At 53.3% G+C, this 26,104-nt stretch overlaps 1 protein-coding gene across 1 annotated transcript in view; it reads left to right on the top strand.

Annotated features, from left to right (window-relative positions):
* SH3RF3 (SH3 domain containing ring finger 3) overlaps positions 1-26,104 on the top strand; it is a 374,941-nt gene that overhangs the window by 271,941 nt on the left and 76,896 nt on the right. The window contains exon 5 of the mRNA XM_023190396.3: positions 17,430-17,533. Coding sequence (XP_023046164.2) covers positions 17,430-17,533 — 104 coding nt within the window. The remainder of the gene's footprint in view (positions 1-17,429; positions 17,534-26,104) is intronic.

The following is a 26,104-nucleotide window of genomic DNA, read 5'->3' as shown; positions in this document are numbered from 1 at the left end:
GCTGGCCACACCCCGGGAGAGGGAGCCCAGGCCCAGGATTCTGTGGTTAGTGGGTGGCACTTCGGCTTTGATCATCGGCCTGGAGAAATTGAGCATTGCTGTGTGCATGCGCTCATCCACAAACAGAGGCCTCTGGCATGCCAGCACTGCCATCTTGGGAAACGTGGAGTGGACAGAGCAGGAAGGCCTGCAACCCCAGGCTCCTTGGTGCCCACAGCATGGGGCAATGCTGGCCCCAGCAAGGGCCACTGCAGCAGCCAGTCCCCTGCCTCTCATAGTCCCCTCAGGACCCAGCGTGTCCATTCAGGCTGTGATAAAGAATATCTTGACTAACAGGATGAATTCTTGGCACCTGGCGACTGGGGCTGTAGGGGAAGACAGGCTGGTGAAGTGTACGAGACTGGTCATCTGGACCAGGACTTTTGGGCCATGGGGAGCAGAGGATTACAGATCGTGCGTTGTGTCTCCCAGTGCGTTTACTTTTGGGGTGAGCATGGTATGGTCCCTGACCATTCAATGAGTTATTGAATCCTCATTGAACATTACACTGGATTGTGTAGAAAGGACCAAACAGCAGGTGTCTGTCCTGGAAAAGCAGCCAGCTGGAGTAGAGACGAGCCATTTGCTGGGCACTGTGCTGTCCAATGCATTGACTGCAGTTGATCCACAGTCAGGCTTGGTGGGGGGATGTGGATGAGGAAGCCCCTCAGCTGGCCGACTTAAGGGGCTCTCGCTGTAATGGACTGGTTTTGCTCTTTCTTTAGTGTTGTCTTAAAATAGAAAGGAAGCGTGCGTCTGTGTTTTCTATAGAAATGAGTCTGAAGCACAGAGGACACTTCCCTGCTTCTCAGAGTGCCTGAGCACCGTGAAGCCTGGGAGCACAGCCTGAGAGCCCCGTGCTGGCCGAGGTTGGCCTCCTCCCCGTGGCTGTCGGGGATGCATCTGTGGCTTGCCTGACCCCATCTCTCCTTCGGCTTCCTCTGCTGATCTCACTTTCTCTGTCCTGGCTTGCATCACTTCTCAGCTTCCCTGGCTGCGTGGCTCACCTCACCCCTCAGTGAGCCAGTCGTTCATTATTTCTACTTCAGAGATGAGGAAGCTGAGGCCCCCCAGGTGGAGGTGACGCCTCAGGGCCGTGCTTCCGGGCCAGCCCTCCCTGGCCTTCCAGGGCCCCACCCTGGCTGTTAGAAGTGCTATCAGGACACGGATATCACTTAACTTTCCAGTTTGCTCTGTAAAATGCACAGGGCTGACCTCAAGCCAAAGGAGACACGCAGGAGAATGCCAGCAGGTCCCTGCAGTGCTCCGTAAAGTGCCCCCGCTTTGCTTTTCTTTTAGGCTGAGGCCAGGCTCAGTGCAGCGCACAGGACAGGGTGCTGGGGTGGAGGTGCGGGCTCCCTCTCTCTAGCTGTGTCACCACAGGAGAGTTGCTGAACCTCTTGGAGCCCTGCAGTTAAGAGCCAGCCTCCAGAGCCAGACGCTCAGGTTGAGCACTTATCCTTGTACCTGCAACCTTGGGAAAGCTGCCTGACCTCTTCCCAGAAACTCCGCTTCCTGTCTGTTAAATGGAGCCAAACTGTGCCCTCCCCACCCCCATGGTCGTTGAGAGGGTGGAGTGAGGGGGTGCATGCGGGCCGCCCTCCTTGATAGGTGTACCTTGAGCGTTGGCTGTGGTGGCTGTTTCTGCTGCTCAGGGAATCAGGGAATGAATCACCAGCCCAAGACGCCAGACACCAGACACATCATCTCTAGTCGCTGTTCTGTGCTCCAAGAGCCCATCTCTGGCTTGGTGCTGTGCTGGGTCTTGGAGGTTTTGGAAGGCTGGCGGTGGGTAAGGAGTGGGTGTGGCCGAGACCACTGCAGGATGGGAAGGAGGGGAAGAAGTAAAGGAAGGAGAAGAAAAAGCGTCAGAGACTCTGACAACAACACAGCCTGAAATATCCACTGTCCAGCTCTTTGCCGGAAAGGGCTTTAGGCTGAGGCTTTGTTGATGAGAATGCTGAAAAGGAAGAGCTGTGAAACAGAGGAGAGAGCTGGGAGCTGTGTAAGGTGAGCTCGAGACCCGGCGGGGAGGGAAGTGCCCATGCAGAACAGGCCAGCGCCTGGGTTCAGAGTAGCCACGTGGGAAATGCTACAGGCTGGAGACTGGGAGTCTCAGCAGCTACTCTGCAGGGGCAGGGACGGGCGATAGAAGGATGCAGGAGTGGGGCCTAGAAGGAAGCTTTGCCAGGCCTAGGCCGGCCACAGGCACCGTCACGGTGGCCAAGGAGCTGCTGGGGCTGCCGTTGGGCGCCTCCCAGAAGCTGCCACGGGGACACAGGGCCTGAGCAGGTGGGGTGCGGCCCAGGCTGGCGGCCAAGCAGAGCTGACCTTTCTCCCACTGGGTGCCCTCCCAGTGCCTCTGTGGAAGGCCCAGTCCCATTCTTCTCTCACTGACCTACTGCTTCCTCTTTCCCCTGGATGTGCTCGACTCTCTGCAGTCTGATCTTGCCCACCACCCCTGCTGCTGAAGCTGACCCACCCGCAGTTACCAGTGCCCTGTCCAGTGTCCTCCTTCCTCGTCCACCATCTTGACCTCTTGGCAGCACTTGACGCTGTGGACAGCACCCCTGCCTGAGCCAGTCCCCTTTGATCTGTGACTCTTCTTTCCAATGCAGCCCTGTCCTGGGCCCTCCTGCCAGACCTTCTGTCTAGTCCCTACATCTACACAGATACCAGTGCCCCCCGCCTTCTCTTCCCACCCTGAGCACACTCACCCATGGGGGCTCACCCTCTCCAGAACCCCAGCCAACGTCCCTAAACTCTGCCTGCCGGCACCTCTTTCAAACTACAGATTCTCTTCTCCAACTACCTGCTGGCTTCCTGGAGAGACGCCTCGACTTCGGTGCTTGCCAGGAGCAACCGATGACACCCCTCTTTCCGCAAACCTGCTTCCCCTTCTGTGTTCCATCTGTTCTTCAAGGAGTCACCACCGTCCTTAGGTGCCCTGAGCTAACATTCTTCGTCTTCCCCAACGTTGACTCCCTGCCCCTGAGTTCCCTCCTGAGTCCCTTCGAAGGTTCCGGGGAGCCTTCAGACTGGCCCTTGGTTGCCTCTCCAGCTCCCGGCAGCACTCTCCACTCCCGAGAGCCCGTGCAAATCTGCTGCCTGCGACCCACACTGCTCTGGTCTTGGCTCATTTCTCCCCGAGCCTGCCGCAGCTAATCCCTTCCCACCTGCCCATGTCCCTTTTGCTGCTCCTCAGCATGGCATTCTACCCACCAGGCAACCACAGACACATACCTGTGCAGAAAGGCGCCTGCCCACCCTTCAGGCCATCTGACATGTTCATCCCCTTTGGCAGCTTTCTGTGGCCCCATGTCGCCTTTCCACCACCAAATCAATTCCCCCACTGTCTCTGCCTGCAGGACTTCCCGTGTGCCCATGATGGAACATTATTTGTGTGTATGGCTGTCCCCCGTTCCTCCCTGGGCTTTTAGGTCCTTGAAGGCAGGAGCTAGGTGCCAGTGGCCCACAGGTGGGGCTCTCACATGCTAGCTTCCTTCTTGGGTGGATCACAAAACAGCACCAGCAGCATTCCTCACTGGATGGTCTTGTACATAAAGCAGCATGGTACCTAAGAGGCTGTGTGGCCTTCCCCAACCCTCACAGGCCTGGCTGCACGTCGATGGCTGGGGAGAGGACACAGCTGTGGGGCCCTGGCTGAAGGTGTCCAGGGCATGCAGCTGGCTGAGCCTCACATGGCCCGTCCTGCTCATGTTTGCACCCTTAGGGATTCTTCCTTTGTGATTGGGAGAGGTCAGAGGCTCAGCTGGTGCTTCGGGCGTGATGGAGTATCACTCACACGTCAGCACTCTGCTGGGGGAGGAAGGATAATCAGAGGAGAGGGAAAGAAGCCATTAAGGCCAACTCTACTGTGACACATTTGCTTCTGAGGTTATTGGATCAAATTGGGAAATGATTGCTTACATTTTAGAAAAATTTCCTCATAAACCAAGTATGAAATCAAGCAGGTGCCCGAGGACCCTCTATGGGCAGTCAGCTCTGGGGTGCCTGTGTCCGTCACTGAGAGTGGCCACATCACGTGATAAGCAGCCCACGTTCTCCAGGGCACCAAGCTGCGGACGCTTGCTTATCATTCATACTATGAGTCACCGGCAGAAGAGGGCTTGGCTCCACCATCCTCACCCGGGGCACTAACAAACACCCACAGGCTGAGTCCAGCCACTGCTTCTTTTGGTAAATGAAAGCTTTGCTGGAACAGGGTCACACACGCCCATTTGTATATCATCCGCAGCTGTTTTTAGGCCATAACAGAGATATTGAGAAGTTGTGGCAGAGATTCGTAAGACCCACACAGCCTGAAATGTTTATTACTGAGCCCATTACAGAAAATGCCCGCTGACTCCTGGTGTAGAATGTCTCCAGGACCGTAGCAGGGGCAGAAATGAGGCAACTAGAAATGAGGCTTCCACGTGGAAGCCTCTGCTCATGCTCTTTTCGGTGGTCAAAGCCAATCCTACAGCCCCGCCCTGTTGAGGGAGTGAGCACATGGAGTCCGTCCAGCAGGGCCTTGAGGAGAACCGTCCCCAGGCGTCACTTCCCTGCAACTCAGCAAGTTTGCATTTCTGAGCACAGAAGTTGGGAAGCTTCAAAGGAAGAGCCTGCGCCTTTCCAAAGTAAGGCCGGTGTGGCTCTGACGTTATGCTTGCACTGCCGTGGCACCCACCAATACTGCCCATGAGTGTCCTGCCTCTGGGCAGGGGCTCTTGCTGGCTCCAGAGTGTGGTCAGACGCAGGCTGACTCGCCATCCAGCCAGGACCAGCACCTTCACTGGCTCTTGCCAACTTCTCTGCTCTGGAGAGCACCATGACTTACAAATTACCTCCAAATAAGCAACCCTTGGAGATTAGGAACATAACCCTTTAAAATCAATGGAAGGGGAAGTGTTTGAAATTCAGCAGGGAGAACATCAAAAGAGACCATTTCTCAAGTCTCTTCGTGTCTGAGAAGTAAATGAGGAGAGTTCCTTATGGAAGCTTCTGGGCAACTTTAAAATGCATCACCACCTGCTATTTGTCTCCTATGCAGCTTCCTGTGTTGGCTGGATCTTATCTTTGCCACAGGACAGACAGACAGATGCTTCAAGCAGGAGGAAGTGCTGGGGAAAAGCTGAAGGAGCTGAAGCAGGACCTTCCTGCCTCAGGCCTGGCAGCCCCCAGACTTACTGCTTATAACCTGTGCAGCCTCTGGCTCCGGCTCCGGCTCTCACTGCAGAGCACGAGCTGCCTGCATAGTGGAGCACCTGGGCTTATTTTTAGCATTTTCAGAAAGTTACAAATTTAATTACGTGCCTTATAAGGAGGCAAAACAAAAAGTAAGGGAGCCTGGGATGAATAAAAAAAAAATCCCATTGTGAGAATCTTACACAAGAAAACTTTCTTCTACGAATCTGGAAATAGCTGTACCTCCGTGACTTACCAATCCTGGTCTTTAAGTGGGGACAGAGGACACTGTGACTGCCTGCGACCTGGCGTCCTGATGATTTTTGTCGATTGCAAAGCTTGCCAAACACAGTGCAGAGTGCCAGCAGCGTTTCTTTTGCTGCTATGACAAGCTAGGAACCAGATCCACAGGTTTCTGCCTGTGCCTCCAGGCCAGCCTTGGGCAGAGTCAGGAAAGATCCTTGGGTCTTCCTGGCATTTGGAGAGCATCCAGGAGCTCTGGGTGGGCACTTATTGGCTGGCAGCATAGGAGAGCCACTCCCTTGTCCTAGCAGCTATTGAAGCCATATCCTGCAGGGATCTACAGAGGGTTTTTCCACCCTCTGAGGGCGCCTGTAGGCCCCATGGGGCCCACCAGGAGACTAGCACACGGTTCATGCCTCAGAGGGTGGAAAGAAGGAAGGGCCTCGATCAGCACAGGTAAAGCAGGAGGAAACCAGGCCACTGAGGTCGGTGCCCTGAGGGCTATAATGTGAAGGCCCATGATGGCCCTAGACAGGAGGACTGTGAGGAGCTAAGAACCTTCTCCACCCAGTTCTCCTGACTGCCTCGGCCTCCCTCTGCCAGAGCTCATCTGCCCTCCCGCTCCAGGCTAAACCACCTACCTCTCCACAGGCATTATCTGGATGCAGTGTGGGTTTGGGGGGCTGAGAAAAATGGGGTCCCACATGCCCTCATGCCCAGGCAGGGTTCGCTCTCAAGACCTTGTCCCCCTGTCACTGTCCCCTCTACCAGCCCGTGAGCTTTGCTGTGGCAGAGCGTGCCACACTCTCTGTTCCCTCTCTGTATAAGCAGTGCCTGGCACTGGCACTCTCAGACGAGGACGCATAGACGGACACAGTGAATTAGAATGGAACAAAAGGATATTTCAAAGTCCACCCCTCCTGCAGCCATTGCCTGTAAAGGAGGCACTTTCTGTTTGAAGGCAGAACGGATGCACAGTTGGATGTGGATGAATATTGTGCCTTTTATGCAAAGCAGGACGGAGATGCCTCTGGGAGGAGGGTCCAGAGTCTTGCTACCACCAAGTAGCAAGGCAACAGGCAAGCGAGATCTGTGAGGAAGGCCATGCGCAGAGGCCGTCCATGTCTCTTCCTGATAGAAGAAAGCCTCTAGGGCAAGATAGGTTGCTTTTTAGCTGAGGCTTGGGAAGGCCCGGGTAGGTGAGAAACGGGTCCTATAACTTCCTTAACAGACCTCCCCTGTGCTCTTGGTGTTTTGAGATTTTCATTCCCCAAACTGGAGTCGGGCTGTGGATGCGCTCCTCCTGTATTCCACTGTTTTAATCCATTCTCCTTAGTAATATTGTGGGCATTCCTTGTGAAGCTTTTGATTACAACTTTCACTTTTTGGTTGCAATTATTGGCCCAGTAAGACAAGGGCAGAAAGGGGAGGAGGTTCATCTTCTCGTCATAGACACCTAGAGCAGGGGCAGCAAACTTTCTAAAGGAAACAGCCAGATAGTGAATAATCTAGACTTTGCAGCCAGGTGGTGTCTGCCGCAGTGACTCAGCTCCACCCTGCAGTGTCAGAGCAGCTGGAGACTGCAGTGAATGGTGGGCGTGGCTGGCTGCCAATAAAACTTTATTCACAAAAGCAGAACACTGGGCCAGATCCAACCTGTGGGTGAGAACCAAATATCCAGCAGCAAATTTGGAACTCCTGCCGGGGCAGGTGGCCTGTGGGCAGCAGTGGAGGTGAGTTCTGGCCTCCATCTTCAGCGGCGAGCAAGCAGCTCGCCTCACCAGCTGAGAGTGCTGAAGTTATGTGGGCAGAAGGCATGGCCGCTGCCTCTCGCAGGACAGACCCCCCTCGCTGGGGCTTCCTGGCCACTGCCCTCCCCGAGAGGGAGATCGAGAGGCACCCGGGGCCTCTGGCTGCACAAGCTGCTTGCTCCTCTTTGCAGAACCAGGCAGAAGAATCAGGCCATAAATGTTTTATTCTAGAGTTTTCTTTGGGAAGCAAGTTCACGAGGGTCTGATTTACACCCCGTGTAATGGAGTGGGAGCAAGTGATGAATAATGCATGCCCGTTTCACTGCTCCTTGGGGTGATGACAGTGTTTTCTGGACTCATATTAAAAATTTAAACGACATGTTTCTTCTCGGGGTCTTCGTCTGTTCCATAGTGTCACTTAAAGAGACTCAGAGCCCCCGTACAGCCTGCCAACCCCCAGACCCTCTTTTTTTCCCTTTTAGTAATCCCAGCAGGAAACTACTATGGCCTGGTTCCCAGCCACTGCTTAGGGGCCCCATTACAATGCAGCGGAGGAGTCTCTAGTGTCTGGTTACGACCGGGCGGTTTAGAATCGGGGAACCGTGGCCACAGCACTGCCGCCAGAGCCGACACCAGGCTTCCAACCAGGGAGGCTGGAATTTGATGAAACATATTGCCGTCACAAATGACAGCCCAATCTTTACTTACTAGCAGCTCCAGGGCTGTGTGCCATTCACCTGTGAGCTCTGTGATAGGGAGAGAGATGCAGGAGCAGTGGAGCTTGCCTGGATCCAGGACACTGCACAGTCAGGCTGAGCTCCAGCCCTGACCTCGGTGCGGAGGGCCCCCACAGCTCTGTGCACCCAGGGAGCAGCATCAGTGCACACACTGTCACTTTACTGTTTGCTTGTGCTAAGTTCCATCAGACGAGGCCAACCTCTCCTACCTATAGCCCTGCCAGCTGACCCTGCACTACTGGGCTCATGTGAAATGCTCACAGGCTGTGTTGTTGAGCATCCTGCCCGAGGGAGGGAATGGCTGGAGTGTTCTGTAGGGTCAGTGCGTCAGAGAACTGGGCCGCTGCATGGTCGGCCAGCTCCTTCAGAACACGTGTGTCCACTTGCCCAGGCCAAATCCTGGCGGATATCCATTATGGAGCCATTTAAAAAGACCATGGTGCACACCTACTTTATTATAGTCAGAGCCTTTTCCTGGACATGGGCTGCTGGGCGCGACTTCATGGCAGACAGGGCTGCACTTAGCTTTGAAGTCGGAGCAGAGATTTCCATCGGGTGATCTTGGAGATAGGATGAACATCTGTCTGAGGGCCGTGTCCCCAATTCTTTTTACTCAAAGGCACCTGGAACTCCTTCTCTTTTCTTGTTTTTATCACTGGCTGACTCCCTCACTCCTGCCAAGTCTTTACTTATCCCTTAAGGCCTGGAATCGTTTAAAATCAAGCCATTAAAAATCAAAGCAGCATCAGAAAGGTGGCTTGTGGTTAGGAGGAAGCCAGGCCTGCGTCCAGGGCCAAGTGCCATGGTTGGAGCTGGAGGCAAGGAGCCCTCAAGTCCCAGCGTCACAGTCGGCAGCTCTCAGCCTCGTTATGAATACTTCGGGGAGAGGAGCCATTGGTTGGGGGCTGGAAACGCATCCAGCGCAGGCTTTGCAGGATGCTGGCCATGTGGAAGCCCGTGCCTTTATTCAGGAGTTCCTGGTTACAGTCATTTAAAGGAGAAGCCCCTTGCCCTGCAGTTAGTTCCTGCCAGGGTTAGCAGTGGCTGCTCATCTCTGCCCCTCAGCAGGCCTTGTGTTCTTGGGAGTCACATTGTGTACAGCTGGGCCTGTGGCGCTGCTGAGCCCGTCAGTGGGAGGACCGCTGACCCCCTCCCGCCGCGGCCACCAGGAAGTTGCTGCTTGTTTGCATCTGTAGCAACAGAGACCAGATTCAGAGGACAGACTGACCCCATCAGCATCAGGAAGCCACAACCACTGTGCCAGCCACTTCTTTGTACTTTTAGTTTCTATATCCCTGAGGGCAGGGCCCAACCCAGCGTTGCCTCCTACACAACAGGATGTCCCCTGGCACCTCTCGCTCTGGGCGCCACACCACACATCCATGCTAGGAGGGCCGGCCACACGGGAGCCACGCTCAGCCACGTCAGTTTTAGGCACTCTTCATCTTGACCTTTGGGAAAAAGCATTTCCACACATCTGACCCCTCTCTCCACTCCTCGTTCCAGCTCTAAGTAATAGCTTGTTGTTAAATCCCACATATTTGCTAGGAGCTTTCGCTGTATCAAGTGTCAGCTGAAGGCCAGGATTCCAGTGAAGCCGCCAGAGTGTCTCCCTCCTGCTGTCTTTAGGGACAGCCTGTGTCAGGGTAGCCAAGGCCCCAGCCCCCTGAATGGGCCCTGTGGCAGCTCCCACTGTCCACGCCCCAGGTTCCATGACTGAGCCCTCCCGAGCCTCCAGATACCCAGCGCTGTGGGTTGCTTTACGTTGGACTCACACAGGGCAGTCGGTGGAGGCCGGCACACATGGGATGGTGAGCCTTAGACCGCTGTGGTGTACGTGTGTGTGCTCTGCACGGTGTGCACTCTCAGCCCAGCCTTCAGCCTCTGCCCAGCAGACAAAACACAGTCTCCTCGGTCTCTCCTGGCCAAACACATTGCCCCCCTTTCACTGGAGTATGGCTTGAGCAGCTCCAGGACATTGGGAGGTGGAGATCCAAGTGCCGGGGCAGGCTCCAGGCAGGCCACCCTCCTAGTATGGCCCCACCGTGGCTATAGCTGCACTTTGCTTGTGCTGTGCTGGTTTGGGACAGCTTGGCTGTTTGTGGAGCATTTATCAGAACAGGACAGCAGGCATGGTAACAAGAGCAGGACCAGTGCATGCCTATCATCTTATGTACCCACTCTTCCCGCTGCTGCAGAGCCGAGTGCCCAGTGCCTGGGAGCACAGAACTGCTGGCCCAGCCTCTGCTGATGCTACAGGGTCACCCCTGCCCTTTGTCAGCTCCCAGGATCCCCTGACAAAGATGGCACATGGGGGATTGAGAAAGACACAGGTTTACCGCCAGCCAGACCTCAAGTGTTAAATCTGTTATTCTTCTCATACCACTGTGGAAATGTTTCAGGAAACCGTTGTCACTTGATATTAAAGTGTAGATTAAAAAACAATAAAATTATCCCAAAAGGCAGCTCCCCAAAGGAGCAAAGTTATGGTTTGGTATGTAAGTTTCCTGACTTTTTGCCATGAAAATACATGTATCACTGTCAGAAATTAGATAAGCCTTCATAGGCAAGGCTCTCACCTCCATTTCCACTCTGCATACCCTACATGGCCCTTCAGGCCTGGCCATGGAGACCACGGCACAGGCGGCGGTGGGGCGTTCTGTTTCCTCATCAGCCTGCCAGCCGTACGCTGTGGGACATTTTAGCTTGCATCAGGAGTGCAGGTTTTTCATATCATAAACAGTGCTGCTGCGAAATCCTTACCTGTACCTCCATTCTGACTTGTCTGATTATCATTATTTTATATATGTATGTGTGTCTGTGTGTGTGTGTGTGTATGTATTTTTGAGACAGAATCTTGCTCTGTCGCCCAGGCTGGCGTGCAGTGACATGATCTCGGCTCACTGCAACCTCCACCTCCTGGGTTCAAGCGATTCTCCTGCCTCGGCCTCCCAATAACTGGGATTACAGGTGCTCGCCACCATGCCCAGCTACATTTTGTATTTTTAGTAGAGACAGAGTTTCACCATGTTGGCTAGGCTGGTCTCAAACTCCAGACCTCAAGTGATCTGCCTGCCTTGGCCTCCCAAATGCTGGGATTATAGGCGTGAGCCACCGTGCCTGGCCTGTCTGATTATTTTAGGATTCATTCTTAACAGGAAACTGCTGGGGCTACAGGCTTTTTTTCCTTCTCTGTCTCTGTCTGTCTGTCTCTTTCTATTTCTGTCTGTCTACCTCTGTCTCTCTCTGTGTCTCTGTGTCTTCCTGTCTGTCTCTCCCCCTCTAGAATGGAGAACAGCTTTGTCTACAAGCCCAAATCACCAAGACGTGGGGCTGACTGTGTGAGAACTTCTCCGGCCCCCCATTCCCCTCCCTATTCTGTGCACTGGGGCCCTGCCCCCACCAGCCCTCCACACAGCACGGGCATGTCACGAGGGCCATGCCCTGCAGGACCTGAATTTGCAGGCTTCTCTGATACTAACTATGGCAGAATGGGACAGAAACCAGGGGACTGTGGGTCCACTAGCCCAAGCCAGGAGTGAGGGCTTTCCCTGCAGGGAGCACACTGGGGTCCTCCGTGTCCTATGAGTGGGATCAGGAGGTGTAACTCCCCTCCAGTGGTCCAGCAGGGTAGTCACCTGCCCCAGGAAGCACCTGTGCATGTCAGCAAAGCCAAGACGGGTGGGTCCGTCTAGGTCCTCGGCTTCCTTGGCCATTCCACAGCGTGCAGCTCAGTGAACGATGACATTCCCTCTGAAGCACCGTCTCCCCTGGACTGTGGGTCTCCTTCTGTTTCTCAAGCTGCCCCATCTTGGCCTCCTTCAGGGCCCTCTTCTGGGTGACGTCCCGCAGGCGGGGCCAGGGCGTCCTCCCTCACTGTCTCCCAGGCCACTGCACCATCTACCCCATTGGCTTCAGGACAATTATCACGAGCCTTTGTTGAGGGCCTATTCTGTGGACTTAGAGTGACTGCTTTATAGACTATGGATTGTCTTACTTCGTACTACAGCTGTGTAGACCATGCGAGCCTCCACCACCCCATCTTCTCATGCCTTGGGGGCTCTGTCCTCCACTGCTTCATTTCTATAGTCTTGGGAGCTTTGATTCAGGTTTCATCTGGTTTTTCAGTCTTTTCAGGCAGGAGGGTAAACCTGGCGCGTTACCATTATGGTCAGAGCAGAAGTTCATGACCCTTAATGGACACGATGATAGATCGGAGGCTCACAGGTGCCATCTTGGCTACGGTCACACAAGCAGGTCACACACCTGGGAGCTAAGGGCTTTGCCACGAGACTGCATTGCCTCGTACATCAGCTATATATACATGACCCCAGATCTTCTGCCCAAGCCAATGCCCTCTGAGTTCCTGGTTGGCGTCACCAGCACCCTCATCATCCACACTGAGACGTTTCCAGGCACACCAAAGACTGCGTGTCCAGCAGCGAGCTCATGGGCTCTCTGGTCTCTTGCTCCTGTGTCTCCAGCAGCATCTCCATCTGGCCAAGGCTGGAAACTCAGCCCATGCTCCTCCCTCAATGTCCTTCAGACCTATTCTTGTTGGTGGAGAAGGGAATGATGGCCCCCACACATATCCAAGTGCTGATCCCAGAACCTGAGAATGTGTCATCTGACATGGCAAATGGGAAAAGACCCTGAGATGGAGATGCTCCTGGATCACCTGGGCCACTTCAGCCACAAAGGCCCTCCTGAGAGGGAAGCAGAGGCCAGAGTCAGGGAAGGGGATGGGGTGGTAGAAGCAGAGGCAAGAGAGAGGAAGACGCACCACTGCTGGCCTTAATGTGGAGGGGGCCAAGGAACGTGGGCAGCCTCTAGAAGCTGCAAAGGCAGGGAACGGAGTCTCCTCCAGACTCCCAGAGGGAACACAGCCCTGCCACACTTTGATTTTAGAACTTCTGACTTCAAGACCTTCTGTGTGATTGTAAGCCCCTGAGTCTGTGGCTGGCTGTTCGTTTCAGTAGCTATGAGGAACTTACACCACCGTGTGGTGGCTAAGCACGTGGCCTCTGCATAGGCTGAGTTCGAAATACCCATCTGCAGGCTTGTGAAGGTTGAAAGCATTGTTCCGGGGAAGTGCCCAGAGCTGGGCCCAGCCATGGTAGGCTCAGCACAGGGCGAGTGCTTCGGTCACAGGTGCTACAGTCGCGGCTGCTATTCCTACTAACAGCCCCCTGAGCGCGTCCAGATCCCCTCCTGGCTCCCTTGCCGTCTGCCGGTGCAGGCTGGGCTCCCTCGTACTTCCTGATGGGTTCGCTGCAAAGCTGGCAGGTCCTGGCCTGTGGCTGCCTTCTCCCTGCCCGTCTTGCAGGGATTCCGTCACCTCAGAGTGAAGACCCTCTCAGGAGGCCCCGCACAGCCTGTCCTCATCCCATGGGGATACTGCCCCCTTTGCCTCCAAACCCTCACTTCATCTGGCCTCCCACATTAGCCGGCCTGGGCTCCTCTGGGCCCACCACCCACCCTCACCACCTCCCTGCCGTGGCTTGAGTGTCCCCTCTGAAATTCGTGTTGAAATTTGTGGCTCAAGCCTGTAATCCCAGCACTTTGGGAGGCCGAGACGGGCGGATCACGAGGTCAGGAGATCGAGACCATCCTGGCTAACACGGTGAAACCCCGTCTCTACTAAAAATACAAAAAATTAGCCGGGTGAGGTGGCCGGCGCCTGTGGTCCCAGCTACTCGGGAGGCTGAGGCAGGAGAATGGCGTGAACCCGGGAGGCGGAGGTTGCAGTGAGCTGAGATCCAGCCACCGCACTCCAGCCTGGGCGACAGAGCAAGACTCCGTCTCAAAAAGAAAGAAATTTAATCCCCCAGGCGCAGCGCTGAGAGGTGGAGCCTTTAAAAGGCAGTTAGGTCATGAGGGCAAGGCTGAATCATCACTCGTGGATCCCTGGGCTCATGGGAGCGGGGCTGGTGGCTTTCTAAGAAGAAGGAGCAGGACCTGAGCCAGCACGCTCAGCCCCCTCGTCATGCAGTCCCCACCAGCAAGAAGGCTGTCACCAGAAGTGGCCGTGCGGCATTACACTTTTCAAGTCTCCAGAACTATAAGAAATAAATTCCTTTTCGTTAAAAATCACCCAGTTTTAAGTATTCTGTCGTGAGCAACACTAAACAGACTAAGACATTCCCTAACAAGCCTGCCTCATGCCTTTCGAAGCCCTGCCAGCCACGCCCAGCCCAGGTTGGGTACCTGTGTAAGGGGCCTGTGCACGCTGAACTTCCCGGGGCTCCTGCATGCTTAGAATTACATGTCCCAGCCGGGCACAGTGGCTCACCCTGTAATCCCAGCACTTTGGGAGGCTGATGAGGGCAGATCACCTGAGGTCAGGAGTTCAAGACTAGCCTGGCCAAAAGGGTGAAACCCTGTTTCTATTAAAAATACAAAATAGCTCAACTCACTGCAACCTCCATCTCCTGGGTTCAAGCAATTTTCCTGCTTCAGCCTCCCCAGTAGCTGGGATTACAGGCATGTGCCATCACACCTGGCTCATTTTTGTATTTTTGGTAGAGATGGGGTTTCACCATACTGGCCAGGCTGGTCTCGAACTCCTGACCTCATGATCTGCCTGCCTCAGCCTCCCAAAATGCTGGGATTACAGGTGTGAGCCACTGCACTCGATATTGTGCCACTGCACTCCAGCCTGGGTGACAGAGCAAGACTCTGTCTCAAAACAACAACAGCAAACAAAATAATAGCCGGGCGTGGTAGTGGGCACCTGTAATCCCAGCTACTCAGGAGGCTGAGGCAAGAGAATCGCTTGAGCCCAGAAGCAGAGGTTCCAGTGAGCCGAGATCGCGCCACTGCACTCCAGCCTGGGCGACAGAGTGAGACTTCGTCTCAAAAAAATGTCCAGTGTTTGGCCACCTGGATTGCAAGTCCCACACAGTCACAGGCCATGGTGTTCCCCATGGGGACCCAGGGCCAGTTCCGACTGCCAGGTCATCGTGTGTCAGTGTGTAGCCTGTTGTCCCTGTGCTGGAACTGCTTGGTAACTATTTGAATGGGTGAGTGAATGACCCTAAGATCCTTCCCACACATTTCTTCAGTGGACACTGGAGAAAGCGGCACGGGGACACCCTCTCCTCTGCACAGATGCCTGGGGCAGGGAGGGCCTGGTGGAGAGTGAGGTGGCAGCTTCTCCTTCTCCCTCCCTTGGAGTGTCTCTGCCCTCATACTCACTCTCCAGCCCCCACCTACACCTCCATGGATGGTGACCCATGATCCGGACCGGCTCTGGGGAGTTTTCTAGAAGGAAAGTGATCCTGGCATTGTTGGGGATACCTCCTGGTCCCTATCTCCCTCCATGGAGACGGCAGGTGTCCCGGGCAGACAGAAGACCCTGGAATCCATCCGTGGGAAGGAATGCCCCCTTCCAGCCCTGTTCCCACACGGTGCTCAGCCTTTCCTGCTTCTTCATGTAGCCGAGGGACGAGGTCCGTGAGGGGCTGCCCTCTGGACACCTGGCTCTCTCAGGAGCCTTTGAAAATCAAAGATTTCTCTCACAGTGTCTGCACTGCAGTGGAAGTCATTTGAGACGTGGAGTTACTCTAGAGACATGAGGGGAGTCTCTCGGTTGCATCTGCTCATTCTGCCAGGCGCACTGGGTTTAAACAGGAGGAAGAAATCATTTCTGACTTTGTAGACGCTGCCCGCATAGCATGGTTTTAGGCTCTGTTCATGATCACTGGTCAGGGAGGGCTGTGACCAGCCAGGGAGGGGCAGGTGGGTGGCCGGCAGCATGGAGAGGTTATCAGTTAAGCAAGGCCAGACCTGGTCAGTCAGTGAATGATGAGGAAGCTGAGAAGCTTCTTGCTCCTAAACTAAGAAGGTGGTGTGAGGCCAGTCAGGGTACAGGGCTGCCTGCCTGCCTGGGGCAACTTCCAGGTGGCTCTCCCTCCCATCTGTGTGGTCTCTGCTTCTAGTGCCTTTCACTCACCTGAGGACACACACTGGGGACACAGGCACCTTCCCCATTCAGAGCCAGGCAGCCCCTGCACCCCGCCAAACCTGTCTTTGTCCAAGGTACCTGCAACCTGGCCGCGTCCTCTGCTCCAGTTTCTGCCGGGACCCCTATTCTGCCCCTCGTCAGGCCTAAATGGGATCCTCGAGGAAGGGAGGAGACCCCTGGCTCCCTCCTTGAAGGGAGATGGACCCCTTCCTGCTCCAGGCTCCCCGACAGCCCCTCTGATGGGGTATCCTGGGGCTTCCAGAGCAGTACCACAAACTTAGGTGGCTAAAAGCAACAGAAAGTTGTTCTCTCACAGCTCTGGAAGTCGGAAGCCCCAAGTCAAGGTGTGGGCAGGTCTAGTTCCTCCCGAGGCTGAGGGGAGTCTGTTCGGGGGCTCCCTCCTGGCTTTGGTGGCTGCTGGCATCGTCAGCACCCCTTGGCTTGTGGATGCATCACTCCTGTCTCTGCTCCGTCCTTGCCTGGGCTTCCTTCCCCTCCACATCCCGCTCCTCCTCCTCTGTCTTGTAAGGATACTCGTCATTGGATTTGGGGCCCGCTCTAATCAAGGATGATCTATTCTCAGGCTCCTTACCTCACATCTGCAAAGACCCCTATTCCAGATAAGACCACAAGCACTGGGGCCAGGGCTGGGACTCAGACAGATGTTTGAGAGGGACACAGGTCAGACCCCTCTGCCATCAAATGCCTCTGAACAGGAAGACAGGACACTGTCCTAGGGAAAGCCTGGGCAGGGCGAGCAAGCTGGGTGGTAGGGGGACCTGGGGGCAGCTCTGCCCTGCACGGGCTGGGGCTGAGGATTCTCCATGTAGGAATTCCATTGGCAAGACCATGATGCCACCCAGATTACTCACTCAGCCGCCCCACTGCCCCCGGAGAGCACAGCGCACCACTGATGCTGACCGTTCCTCGGGTCATCTCCTCGCTTAAAAAACCCTTGAAGCTTGGAGCACTTTGGGGTCTTGGGGGGAGGGGGGCGCCCTGTGACTCCCAGTCCTCTTGGCCTACTGCTCTGTCTGCTGTCATGGGACTAATTTTCTTTAGGGATTAATCTCCAGTTCCTGGGGATGCTCTTTTTAAATAAGCTCTGTTTCATAGCATGAAAGATTTCGTGTGGATTTTTTTGAACAAACACCATAATAATTAATTCAAGGTCTAAGAATAAAGCCAGGTCTGGAACATGGCCTCTCTGCATCCTGACTATAGCATGATGCTGACCAGCCTGGACGCAGGCCGTAGAAGGCTCCCTGAGCTGCTGGGAAGAGGCTCTTGAAAACCACCTCAGGGCAGGGGTCCTGGGCTGCCAGGCTCCCTCCCATGGTTGGAGAACCATTTTGACAGTCCAGGTAGGCACGGCACTTTGGAGGCCAAACAGCCAGGCAGCTGGGGGAGCACAGGCACCTGTGGATGCAGCCTCACCTTGCATTTCTCTTTCCCTTGGATGGAGTCTCTGTCTCCTCACTCCTGTCCCCTCTTGTCTGTTTCTAGGATGCCTCCTCCTCGGCAGGATCTACCCCCACAGCTGTCCCGCGAGCTGCCTCGGTGTCTGGAGAGCAGGGCACGCCTCCCAAGGTCCAGCTGCCCCTCAACGTGTGAGCTGCCCTTTGTGTCTGTCGGGGTCCCATGCCTGCAGCCCTCCCTCCCGCCTGGGCTGGCCTGTCCACGTGTGGTTTCCACAGGGTTTTCCCATGTGTTACTAGTTGGCCAGTATTGTTATGTGCATCTAATAACACCACTGAAAGGAGTGTGGAAGACAAAAGTCTAGCAGTTCCTTTTGATGTTGATGTTTCTAGGACCTTTCTTCTAAGCAGGGAGGATATTCAGAGTATTCACAATGCAGGTCCCAGTCAACAGGAGAGGAGCCAGCCATAGTGTGGAGCAGGCTCTCCATAGCATGGAAAGTCCGAGATTGGCGGGGAGAGGCAGGAGGGAAGCAGGTGTGCAGAGCAGCGGGTGGTCTAGGAGCTTGGGCAGCCAGTAGTCACCAACTGCTTGGAAGTGGTTCTGTGTTTCAGCCTCCATCCCAGGGCCACACCAGCGCATGCCAGCTGCATCTCATCCCCAAATATAACCAGATGAATCAGTGCTAGGAAGTGAGATACTTATCTTGTTTAGAACATCTGCCCAGTTAAATTACAGCTCTTAACAGATAAGTGCAATTTTAAAATTCCCCATTTAAATCATGCTCTGAAGAATTAGACTCCCTTTTGCTCTTGTGTTTGGCAGAGCTCAGTCACTGGAATGACTGTGTTAAGGTGAAGTCTCTGAACTTGGCAAACAATATGACAAATACAGAAAGCTCTGTCAATGCAGGCTGGGTCAGAGGTCAGAGGGACACTCAGAACCCGTGTTGTTGCAGAACAGGATGTATTTCTTTTTTTTTTTTTTTTTTTTTGAGATGGAGTCTTGCTCTGTCTCCCAGGCTGGAGTGCAGTGGTGCAATCTCGGCTCACTGCAAGCTCCGTACCCCAGGTTCACGCCATTGTCCTCCCTTAGCCTCCCAAGTAGCTGGGACTACAGGCGCCCGCCACCACGCCCGGCTAATTTTTTGTATTTTTAGTAGAGACGGGATTTCACCATGTTAGCCAGGATGGTCTCGATCTCCTGATCTTGTGATCCGCCTGACTCGGCCTCCCAAAATTCTGGGATTACAGGCGTGAGGCACTGTGTCCGGCCGAACAGGATGTATTTCAAGCAAAAATGTATTTTGAAGAGCAACTTGCCAAGCTTCGAAAGGTCTAGAAGTAGCTCAGCTGCTGGCACACGCTCAGCCACCTCTAAGTCCAGTGGAAACGCCAGCCTTTCTCCAGTGGTCGGCAAGAAAGCTCCCAATGTCCTCCCACTGTGATTAACCAATGTAATGAAAGGAATTTGAAATGTGCCTATTTTTTACCTAGCTTCCTGAGCAGGCTACTTCCAGATGCCTTGAGACTGATACTCAAGTTTTCACCGGCACTGGACAAAAAAAAAAAATATTCCCTCCATCTCCTGCCATGTTCCTAGCTCAGTTCTGGTAGCTTCAGGCAAAGCTGGTGCCAAGGAGGCACATGGGAGGGTGGGGGGTGATGAGTCCGCTCCTCTTGAAGAATTGGTTGCAGAATATGCTATCTGAGGAAAGAAATCTCCACCCACAGGGGATGGCCCCGATGGAGTTTCCCAAACGAGAGGCAGGACACAGGTCAGGTTGCTGAGGCCATGAGTGCTTCAAGGGCAAAGCCCAGATGGGTTTGTTTTGGAGTCCCCATGACCAGCTGAATGCCTGTACACAGGCTGTCAGTAGCTGCCACTTGTTCTATGTGAGCAAAGGCCTCCCCTTACTGGGTGCAGAGGGCTCCCCATTGTGAGGCGAGCTCAAGGATTAGCCATCCGAGAAGGCTGCTCTGTCCTGGAGACCCAAAAGGTAACAGTTCCAGTCATGTCGCCCCTCAAGAGTTGTGAATATTCTGGAGGCCTCAACCATGGACACAACTCCCTGTCCCGGATGGCTTCTGAATTTGGTGCAGGTGTGGAGGGACCTCTTCTTCACCCAGTTCCCCTGCCCTGGGGGACAAGGTTGCTGTGACCTCTAGCCCTCCACCGTCTCCCTCTGGGCTTCTCCCCCAGGGGAGGGTACTTTCCACTCAGCTTGAGATTTGGGTAAGAGGGAAGGGAAACTTACGTGTCGGACAACATCCTTCTAAGGATGACAAGGATTTAGGTAGGAATGTGTCTGCAGGTGACACAGTGGCCCTCCATGCAGCAGCTGGATCATGGGCAGCATGACCTGTGACTGGTGATGGTCCGTTCCATGTGTGTTCGTGGCTGTTATACTGAGTAGCAGTCACACGCCAGGTAACATTACATATGTTACAGCAGCATGCGTGATGCATTCTGCAAACATGACATCCTTTATTTTATCCCCAGAGAGGAAAAGATCAGACTGACCTCATCAGTTTATGAGGGAGGGGATTAGCCTGACTGCTCACCTGTCCTCTTCCGCTGTAAGACGCTGATATTCCCACACGTACCCTACCTGTGGCAGGTACCTGGGGTGGGGGTCTGATCTAACCATTGTTCCCAAAATAGTATCTGTAAGTCACGTTCAGAAGTCTGAAATTGAACATGAGATGCGCTGTCGTTGCAAAAACAACCACAGCAAACAACAGTGCGCTGCTGCCCGGAGAATGATGGCTTGGGGACTCCAGCCAGGGCCCCGATGGGGCTGATGTGAAAGTCAGCCATGGAATGACTTCAGGAGACCTCGTTCCTGATCTTCGTAATTGCATAGCTTTGACCTCTCCAGGCCACATCATGTGCGCTGAAACATGAGCCCTTGAGATTAAGAGGCCTGATCCCGCACGGTTAGCATGTCGATGGCTGGATGTTGTTCTTGCCCCTTCTTCCAGCATGTGAAAGGCTTCCATGGCATGGATTCCCTAAGGGCTCAGTTGCCTGGAAACGCAAGAAGGGTCTCATTTTGCTCACTCAGTGCATGGAGGCGACTGTGAGTCTGCAGAGACATCTCTCATTCCTGCACCCCCTTTCCACCCCCTACTGTGTTGAGAATTCCACTGTCTGGCCCTGGGGCTTGTCCGCTATTCCTCTGACAGACCTGCTCTGATTTGGGGAAGCAGAAATATGAGTGTCTGCTCCTAGAGGCCATGCTCCTGGGCACGGCCAACCCACCCAGAGAGTCTCAAGGTTGATGAAATGCTGTGAGTAGGTTGCCCCTGATTCGGAAGGGTTGATTCTCACCTCCACTTCTTCATGGGCATCTTAGAGCCACTGCCTGATGTGAAGAACCAGAGGCGGCAGGGAGAGGGCATAGGGCTACCCTGCAGGAGCCATCCGAGATGTCCCGTCATCACCTACAGCAATGGAGGAGGTGGAGGAGGAGGAAGAAACAGGCATCAGACAGACATGCCTGGGTCTGGCCTGATCTGCGTGCCTGCAATCCGAGAGCAACGTAACTCTTGGCACAGAGCCTTGGTCTGGGACTGCATGTCAGCTTGCCATCAGAGAAGGAAACTTCCACAGTCGATGGGTGCAGTTCATCTCCTGAAGGGAAAACCAGGTACCCTGTGAGGTGCATGACCACCCACATGGCACCTGAGGGGCCTGGGAGTCCTATCCAGGAGCCCAGAGGAAGACTTAGGGAGAGGAAGGGGTTGGCCTGCAACAGGGAAAGGGAAGCCCAGGGGAATGGTGGCCAGCGGTTTTCATCCTCCCCTGCTAGGGTGCAGACCAGGTCCCTGGATCTGGTGGTTGACATTGGTCAGACATTCAGACGTGCTCTCTGTCATGGCAGGGATGACCTCGCAGGCCTTGATGTGATCAGGAGTGACCGCCTCATGACCCCACTGCCATTTGTGCGTGTGGTCAAAAGGCCACCGAACCAGCCTCAATAACAACAGTCCCCACATTCTAGGACACAGGAAAAGGACTGCTGACCAAACCATGCCAACACAAGACAGGGGCACCTTCCACTGCAAATTCAGAGAACAGGCTGGTGCTGCACTCAGCCTGCAATGGACTGGATCAGCGTGAGTTCAAGACAACAGGACTCGGTAAAATAAGTCCCTGCCAGGCTTGGAACGAAGGCCTGGAGCAGCAAAATCACTGGGTACTACTCCCAAGAGGTGTCTTAGAGGCCAGCCATCCAGCCTCCTCTGACAGTGCCCAGCCTTGTGGTCAGCCTGGCCCCATGGTCAGCCCTTCCAGGCATTGGCGGCACCGTCCTCAGGATATTACAGACAGATGCGACCAAGAATATGAGAGTGAGCCTGAGAACCACCGGAGGGGTGAGTGCTCTTCATCTCCACCCCTGCTGCCTGCACCTCTAGAGAGAGGGCAGAGCTGGGACCCCAAGCAGGTGGGGAAGTGGAGGAGATGGAAGTGGGAAGAGCAGATAATTTTATTGAGAGAGTCTCTGGATGACATAGAGCCTGGTGGGCAAAGGTCAGAGATGTCTGAGGCCGCTGCAGGGCCGGTTGCGGTGGAAGGAAGGACATGCAGGCCCAGGTGGTAGCAGCACATCCCCAGTGATACCAGCACTGTCTAGGTTGGGTTTCCTGGAGGCAGACCCTGAGATGGGGAGGTTTGTGGGGAGTGCTCTCAGGACACACCTGAGCTGTGGCTGAAGGGAAGCCTCGCTGATCCTCAGGGCTCTGGAGCCAAGACAGCCCTGCGGAGTTTCCCCATTGGAAGTGAGCCAGTGCTGGCTTCAGGCTGCCCTTTGAAGAGGTGGTCATGGGTGATGATGCACCCTGAGGGAAATTCCCAGCACAGCCACCACAGTGAGTGATCAGCCACTCATCGCCCTTCAGAGGACCAAGGCTGGGCATCCCTGGGCCCTGTCCAGTGGTGGGGCTTCAGCCTCAGAATGCGTCTGAAACACAGGCAAACCTCATTTCATTGCACTTCATTTTGTTGTGCCTCACAGATACTACGGTTTTTTTGTTTGTTTGTTTGTTTGTTTTGTTTTGTTTTTTTTAACAAATGTAAGATTTGGGGCAACCCAACATCCACGAAGTCTAGTGGTGCCATTTTTCCAACAGCATGTGCTCACTTCAAGGCTCTGTGTCCCATTTTGCTAATTCTCATAATATTTCAGACTTTTTCATTATATCTTTATGGTGACGTGATCAGTGATTTTTGGTGTTACTGTTGGAATTGTTTGGGGCACCATGGACCATGCCCATATAAGACAGCAAACTTGCTCAATAAGTGATGTGTGTGTTCTGATGGCTGCACGGACCCACCTTTCCCCCATCTCTCTTTCTCTCCTCAGGCCTACCTTTTCCCTGAGATACGACATTGAAATCAGGCCATTTAGTAACCCTACATGACCTCTAAGTGGTCAAGCAAAAGCTAGAGGCGAACATCTCTCACTTTCGGTCAAAAGTTAGAAATGATTAAGCTTGGCGAGGAAGTCATGTCAAAAGCTGAGATAGGCTGAAACTTGTGCCAAACAGTTGTCTAAGTTGTCAATGAAAAGAGAAGTTATTTAAGGAAATTAAAAGTGGTACTCCAGGGAACACATGAATTATAAGAAAGTGAAACAGCCTGATTGCTGATATGGAGAATGTTTGAGTGACCTGGATAGATCAGACCAACTGCAACATTCCCTTGAGTCAAAGCCTAATCCAGAGCAAGCCCTAACTCTCTTCAACTCCATGAGCGCTGAGAGAGGTGAGGAAGCTAAAGGAGAAAAGTTTGAAGCTAGCAGAGGTTGGTTCATGAGGTTTAAAGAAAGAAACCATCTCTGTAACATAAAAGTACAAAGTAAAGCAGCAAGTGCTAATGGAAAAGCTGAAGCAAGTTATCCAGAAGATGTAGCTAAAATCACTGATGAAGGTGGCGACACTAAACAACAGATTTTCAGTGTGGACAAAATAGCTGTGTATTGGACAATGATGCCATCTAGGACTTTCATAGCTAGAGAGGAGACACCAAGGCCTGGCTTCAAAGCTTTAAAGGACAGGCTGACTCTCTTTTTAGGGGCTAATGCAGCTGGTGACTTTAAGTGAAGCCAGTGTTCATTTACCATTCAGAGAACCCTAGGGCTCTTAAGAATTATGCTAAATCTACTCTGCCTGTGCTCTGTAAATGGGACAACCAAGCCTGGATGATAGCACACGTGTTTACAGCATGGTTTCCTGAATATTTTAAGTCCATTGTCAAGACCTACTGCTCAGAAAAAAGATTCCTTGTAAAATATTACTGCTCATTGACAGTGTGCTTGGTTATCCGAGAGCTCTGATGGAGATGTACAAGGAGATGAATGTTGTTTTCATGCCTGCTGACACAGCATTCATTCCTCAGCTCATGCATCAAGGAATAGTTTAGATTGTCAAGTGTTCTTATTTAAAAAGTACATTTATTTTATTTATTTATTTCTTTTTTGAGATGGAGTTTCACTCTGTTGTCCAGGCTGGAGTGCAGTGGCATGATCTCGGCTCACTGCAACCTCCGCCTCCTAGGTTCAAGCCATTCTCCTGCCTCAGCCTTCCAAGTAGCTGGAATTACACATGCGTGTCACCACACCTGGCTAATTTTTGTTTTTTTGTTTTGTTTTTTTTTTTTTTACTAGAGACAGGTTTTCGCCATGTTGGCTAGGCTGGTCTCTAACTCCTGGCCTCAAGTGATCCGCCTGCCTTGGCCTCCCAAAGTGCTGGGATTACAATCGTGAGCCAGCGTGCCCGGCCAAGAAGTACCTTTCATAGGCTATAGCTACCATAGATGGTGATTTCTCTCATGGATCTGGGCAAAGTAAATTGAAAACCTTTTGGAAGAGATTCACCATTCTAGGGCCATTATGAACATTTGTGATTCATGGGGAGGTCAAAATATCAACATTAACAGGAGTTTTAAAGAAGGTTCTTCCAATCCTCATGGATGACTTTGAGTGGTTGGTTCAAGACTTCAGCGGAGGAGGTCACTGCAGATGTGGAGAAACAGCAAGAGAACTAGAATTAGAAATTGAACCTGAAGACGTGACTGAATTGCTGCAATCTCATGAGAAAACCTGAACAGAGGAGGAGTTGCTCCTTATGGATGGGCAAGAAAGTGGTTTCTTGAGATAAAATCTACTCCTGGTGAAAATGGTGGGAACATCATTGAAATGACAACAAAGGGTTTAGAATAGCTTGTAAACAGTTGATAAAGCAGTAGCAGGGTTTAAGAGGATTGACTCCGGCCGGGCGCGGTGGCTCAAGCCTGTAATCCCAGCACTTTGGGAGGCCGAGACGGGCGGATCACGAGGTCAGGAGATCGAGACTATCCTGGCTAAGATGGTGAAACCCCATCTCTACTAAAAAATACAAAAAACTAGCCAGGCGAGGTGGCGGGCACCTGTAGTCCCAGCTACACGGGAGGCTGAGGCAGGAGAATGGCGTGAACCTGGGAGGCGGAGCTTGCAGTGAGCTGAGATCCAGCCACTGCACTCCAGCCTGGGCGACAGAGCGAGACTCCGTCTCAAAAAAAAAAGAGGATTGATTCCAATTTTGAAAGAAATTCTACTGTGGGTAAAATGCTGTCAAACAGCATCAAATGCTATAGAGAAATCTATCATGAAAGGAAGAGTCAATGTAGCAAACCTCATTGCTGTCTTATTTTAAGAAATTGCCACAGCCACCCCTGCCTTCAGCCACCACCATCCTGATTAGTCAGCAACTATTCACATCAAGACAAGACCCTCCACCAGCAAATAAATTATAACTCCCTGAAGGCTCAGATGATCATTAACAAGGCTGGAGTGCAGTGGCTTAATCTCAGCTCACTGGAACCTCCGCCTCCTGGATTCAAGCAATTCTCCACCCCCAGCCTCCCTGGTAGCTGGGATTGCAGGTACTCGCCACCACACTAGGCTAATTTTCGTCTTTTTAGTAGAGACAGGGTTTCACCATTTTGGCCTGGCTGGTCTCAAACTCGTGACCTCAGATGAACCACCTGCCTCAGGCTACCAAAGTGCTGGGATTACAGGCGTGAGTCACCATGCTAGACAAATAAAATATTTTTTTGTTGTTGTTATTGTTGTTGTTGTTGTTGTTTTGAGACAGAGTCTTGCTCTGTCGCCCAGGCTGGAGTGCAGTGGCACGATCTCAGCTCTCTGCAAGCTCCGCCTCCCAGGTTCTCGCCATTCTCCTGCCTCAGCCTCCCAAGTAGGTGGGACTACAGGCGCCCGCCACCACGCCTGGCTAAGTTTTTGTATTTTTAGTAGAGATGGGGTTTCACCGTGTTAGCCAGGATGGTCTTGATCTCCTGACCTCGTGATCTGCCCGCCTCGGCCTCCCAAAGTGCTGGGATTACAGGCATGAGCCACCGCACCCGGCCAAATAAAATATTTCTTAATTAAGGTATTCACATTTTTTTAGACATAATGCTATCGCATACCTAATAGGCTACTGTATAGCCTATTGTATACAAAAGGTGTCCCGCACGCTCCTCTGAGCATCTGCACTCATCCTCGCCCTGCCTGCAGTTCCTGGTCGCCTCTGAGCTCCTGAGCCTGCTTCAGCCCTCTGCAGGACTTACACAGCCCTCCCCAGCCCCCTGGCCTCCAGTGCTGCCCCTGACAGCACTCCTGCTGTGGGTCTTCCCTGCAGAGTGGGTGCTGCACCTGGATGGAAGAGGTGAGGAGGAAGCACACACCTCCCCAACTCGAGCCAGCATGGCCCTGGGAG

This window comes from Piliocolobus tephrosceles, chromosome 15, assembly GCF_002776525.5.
Source record: "Piliocolobus tephrosceles isolate RC106 chromosome 15, ASM277652v3, whole genome shotgun sequence".
Lineage (NCBI taxonomy): Eukaryota > Metazoa > Chordata > Mammalia > Primates > Cercopithecidae > Piliocolobus > Piliocolobus tephrosceles.
The sequence above is the reverse complement of the archived record's forward strand: the minus strand, read 5'-3'. Positions and strand labels throughout refer to the sequence as shown.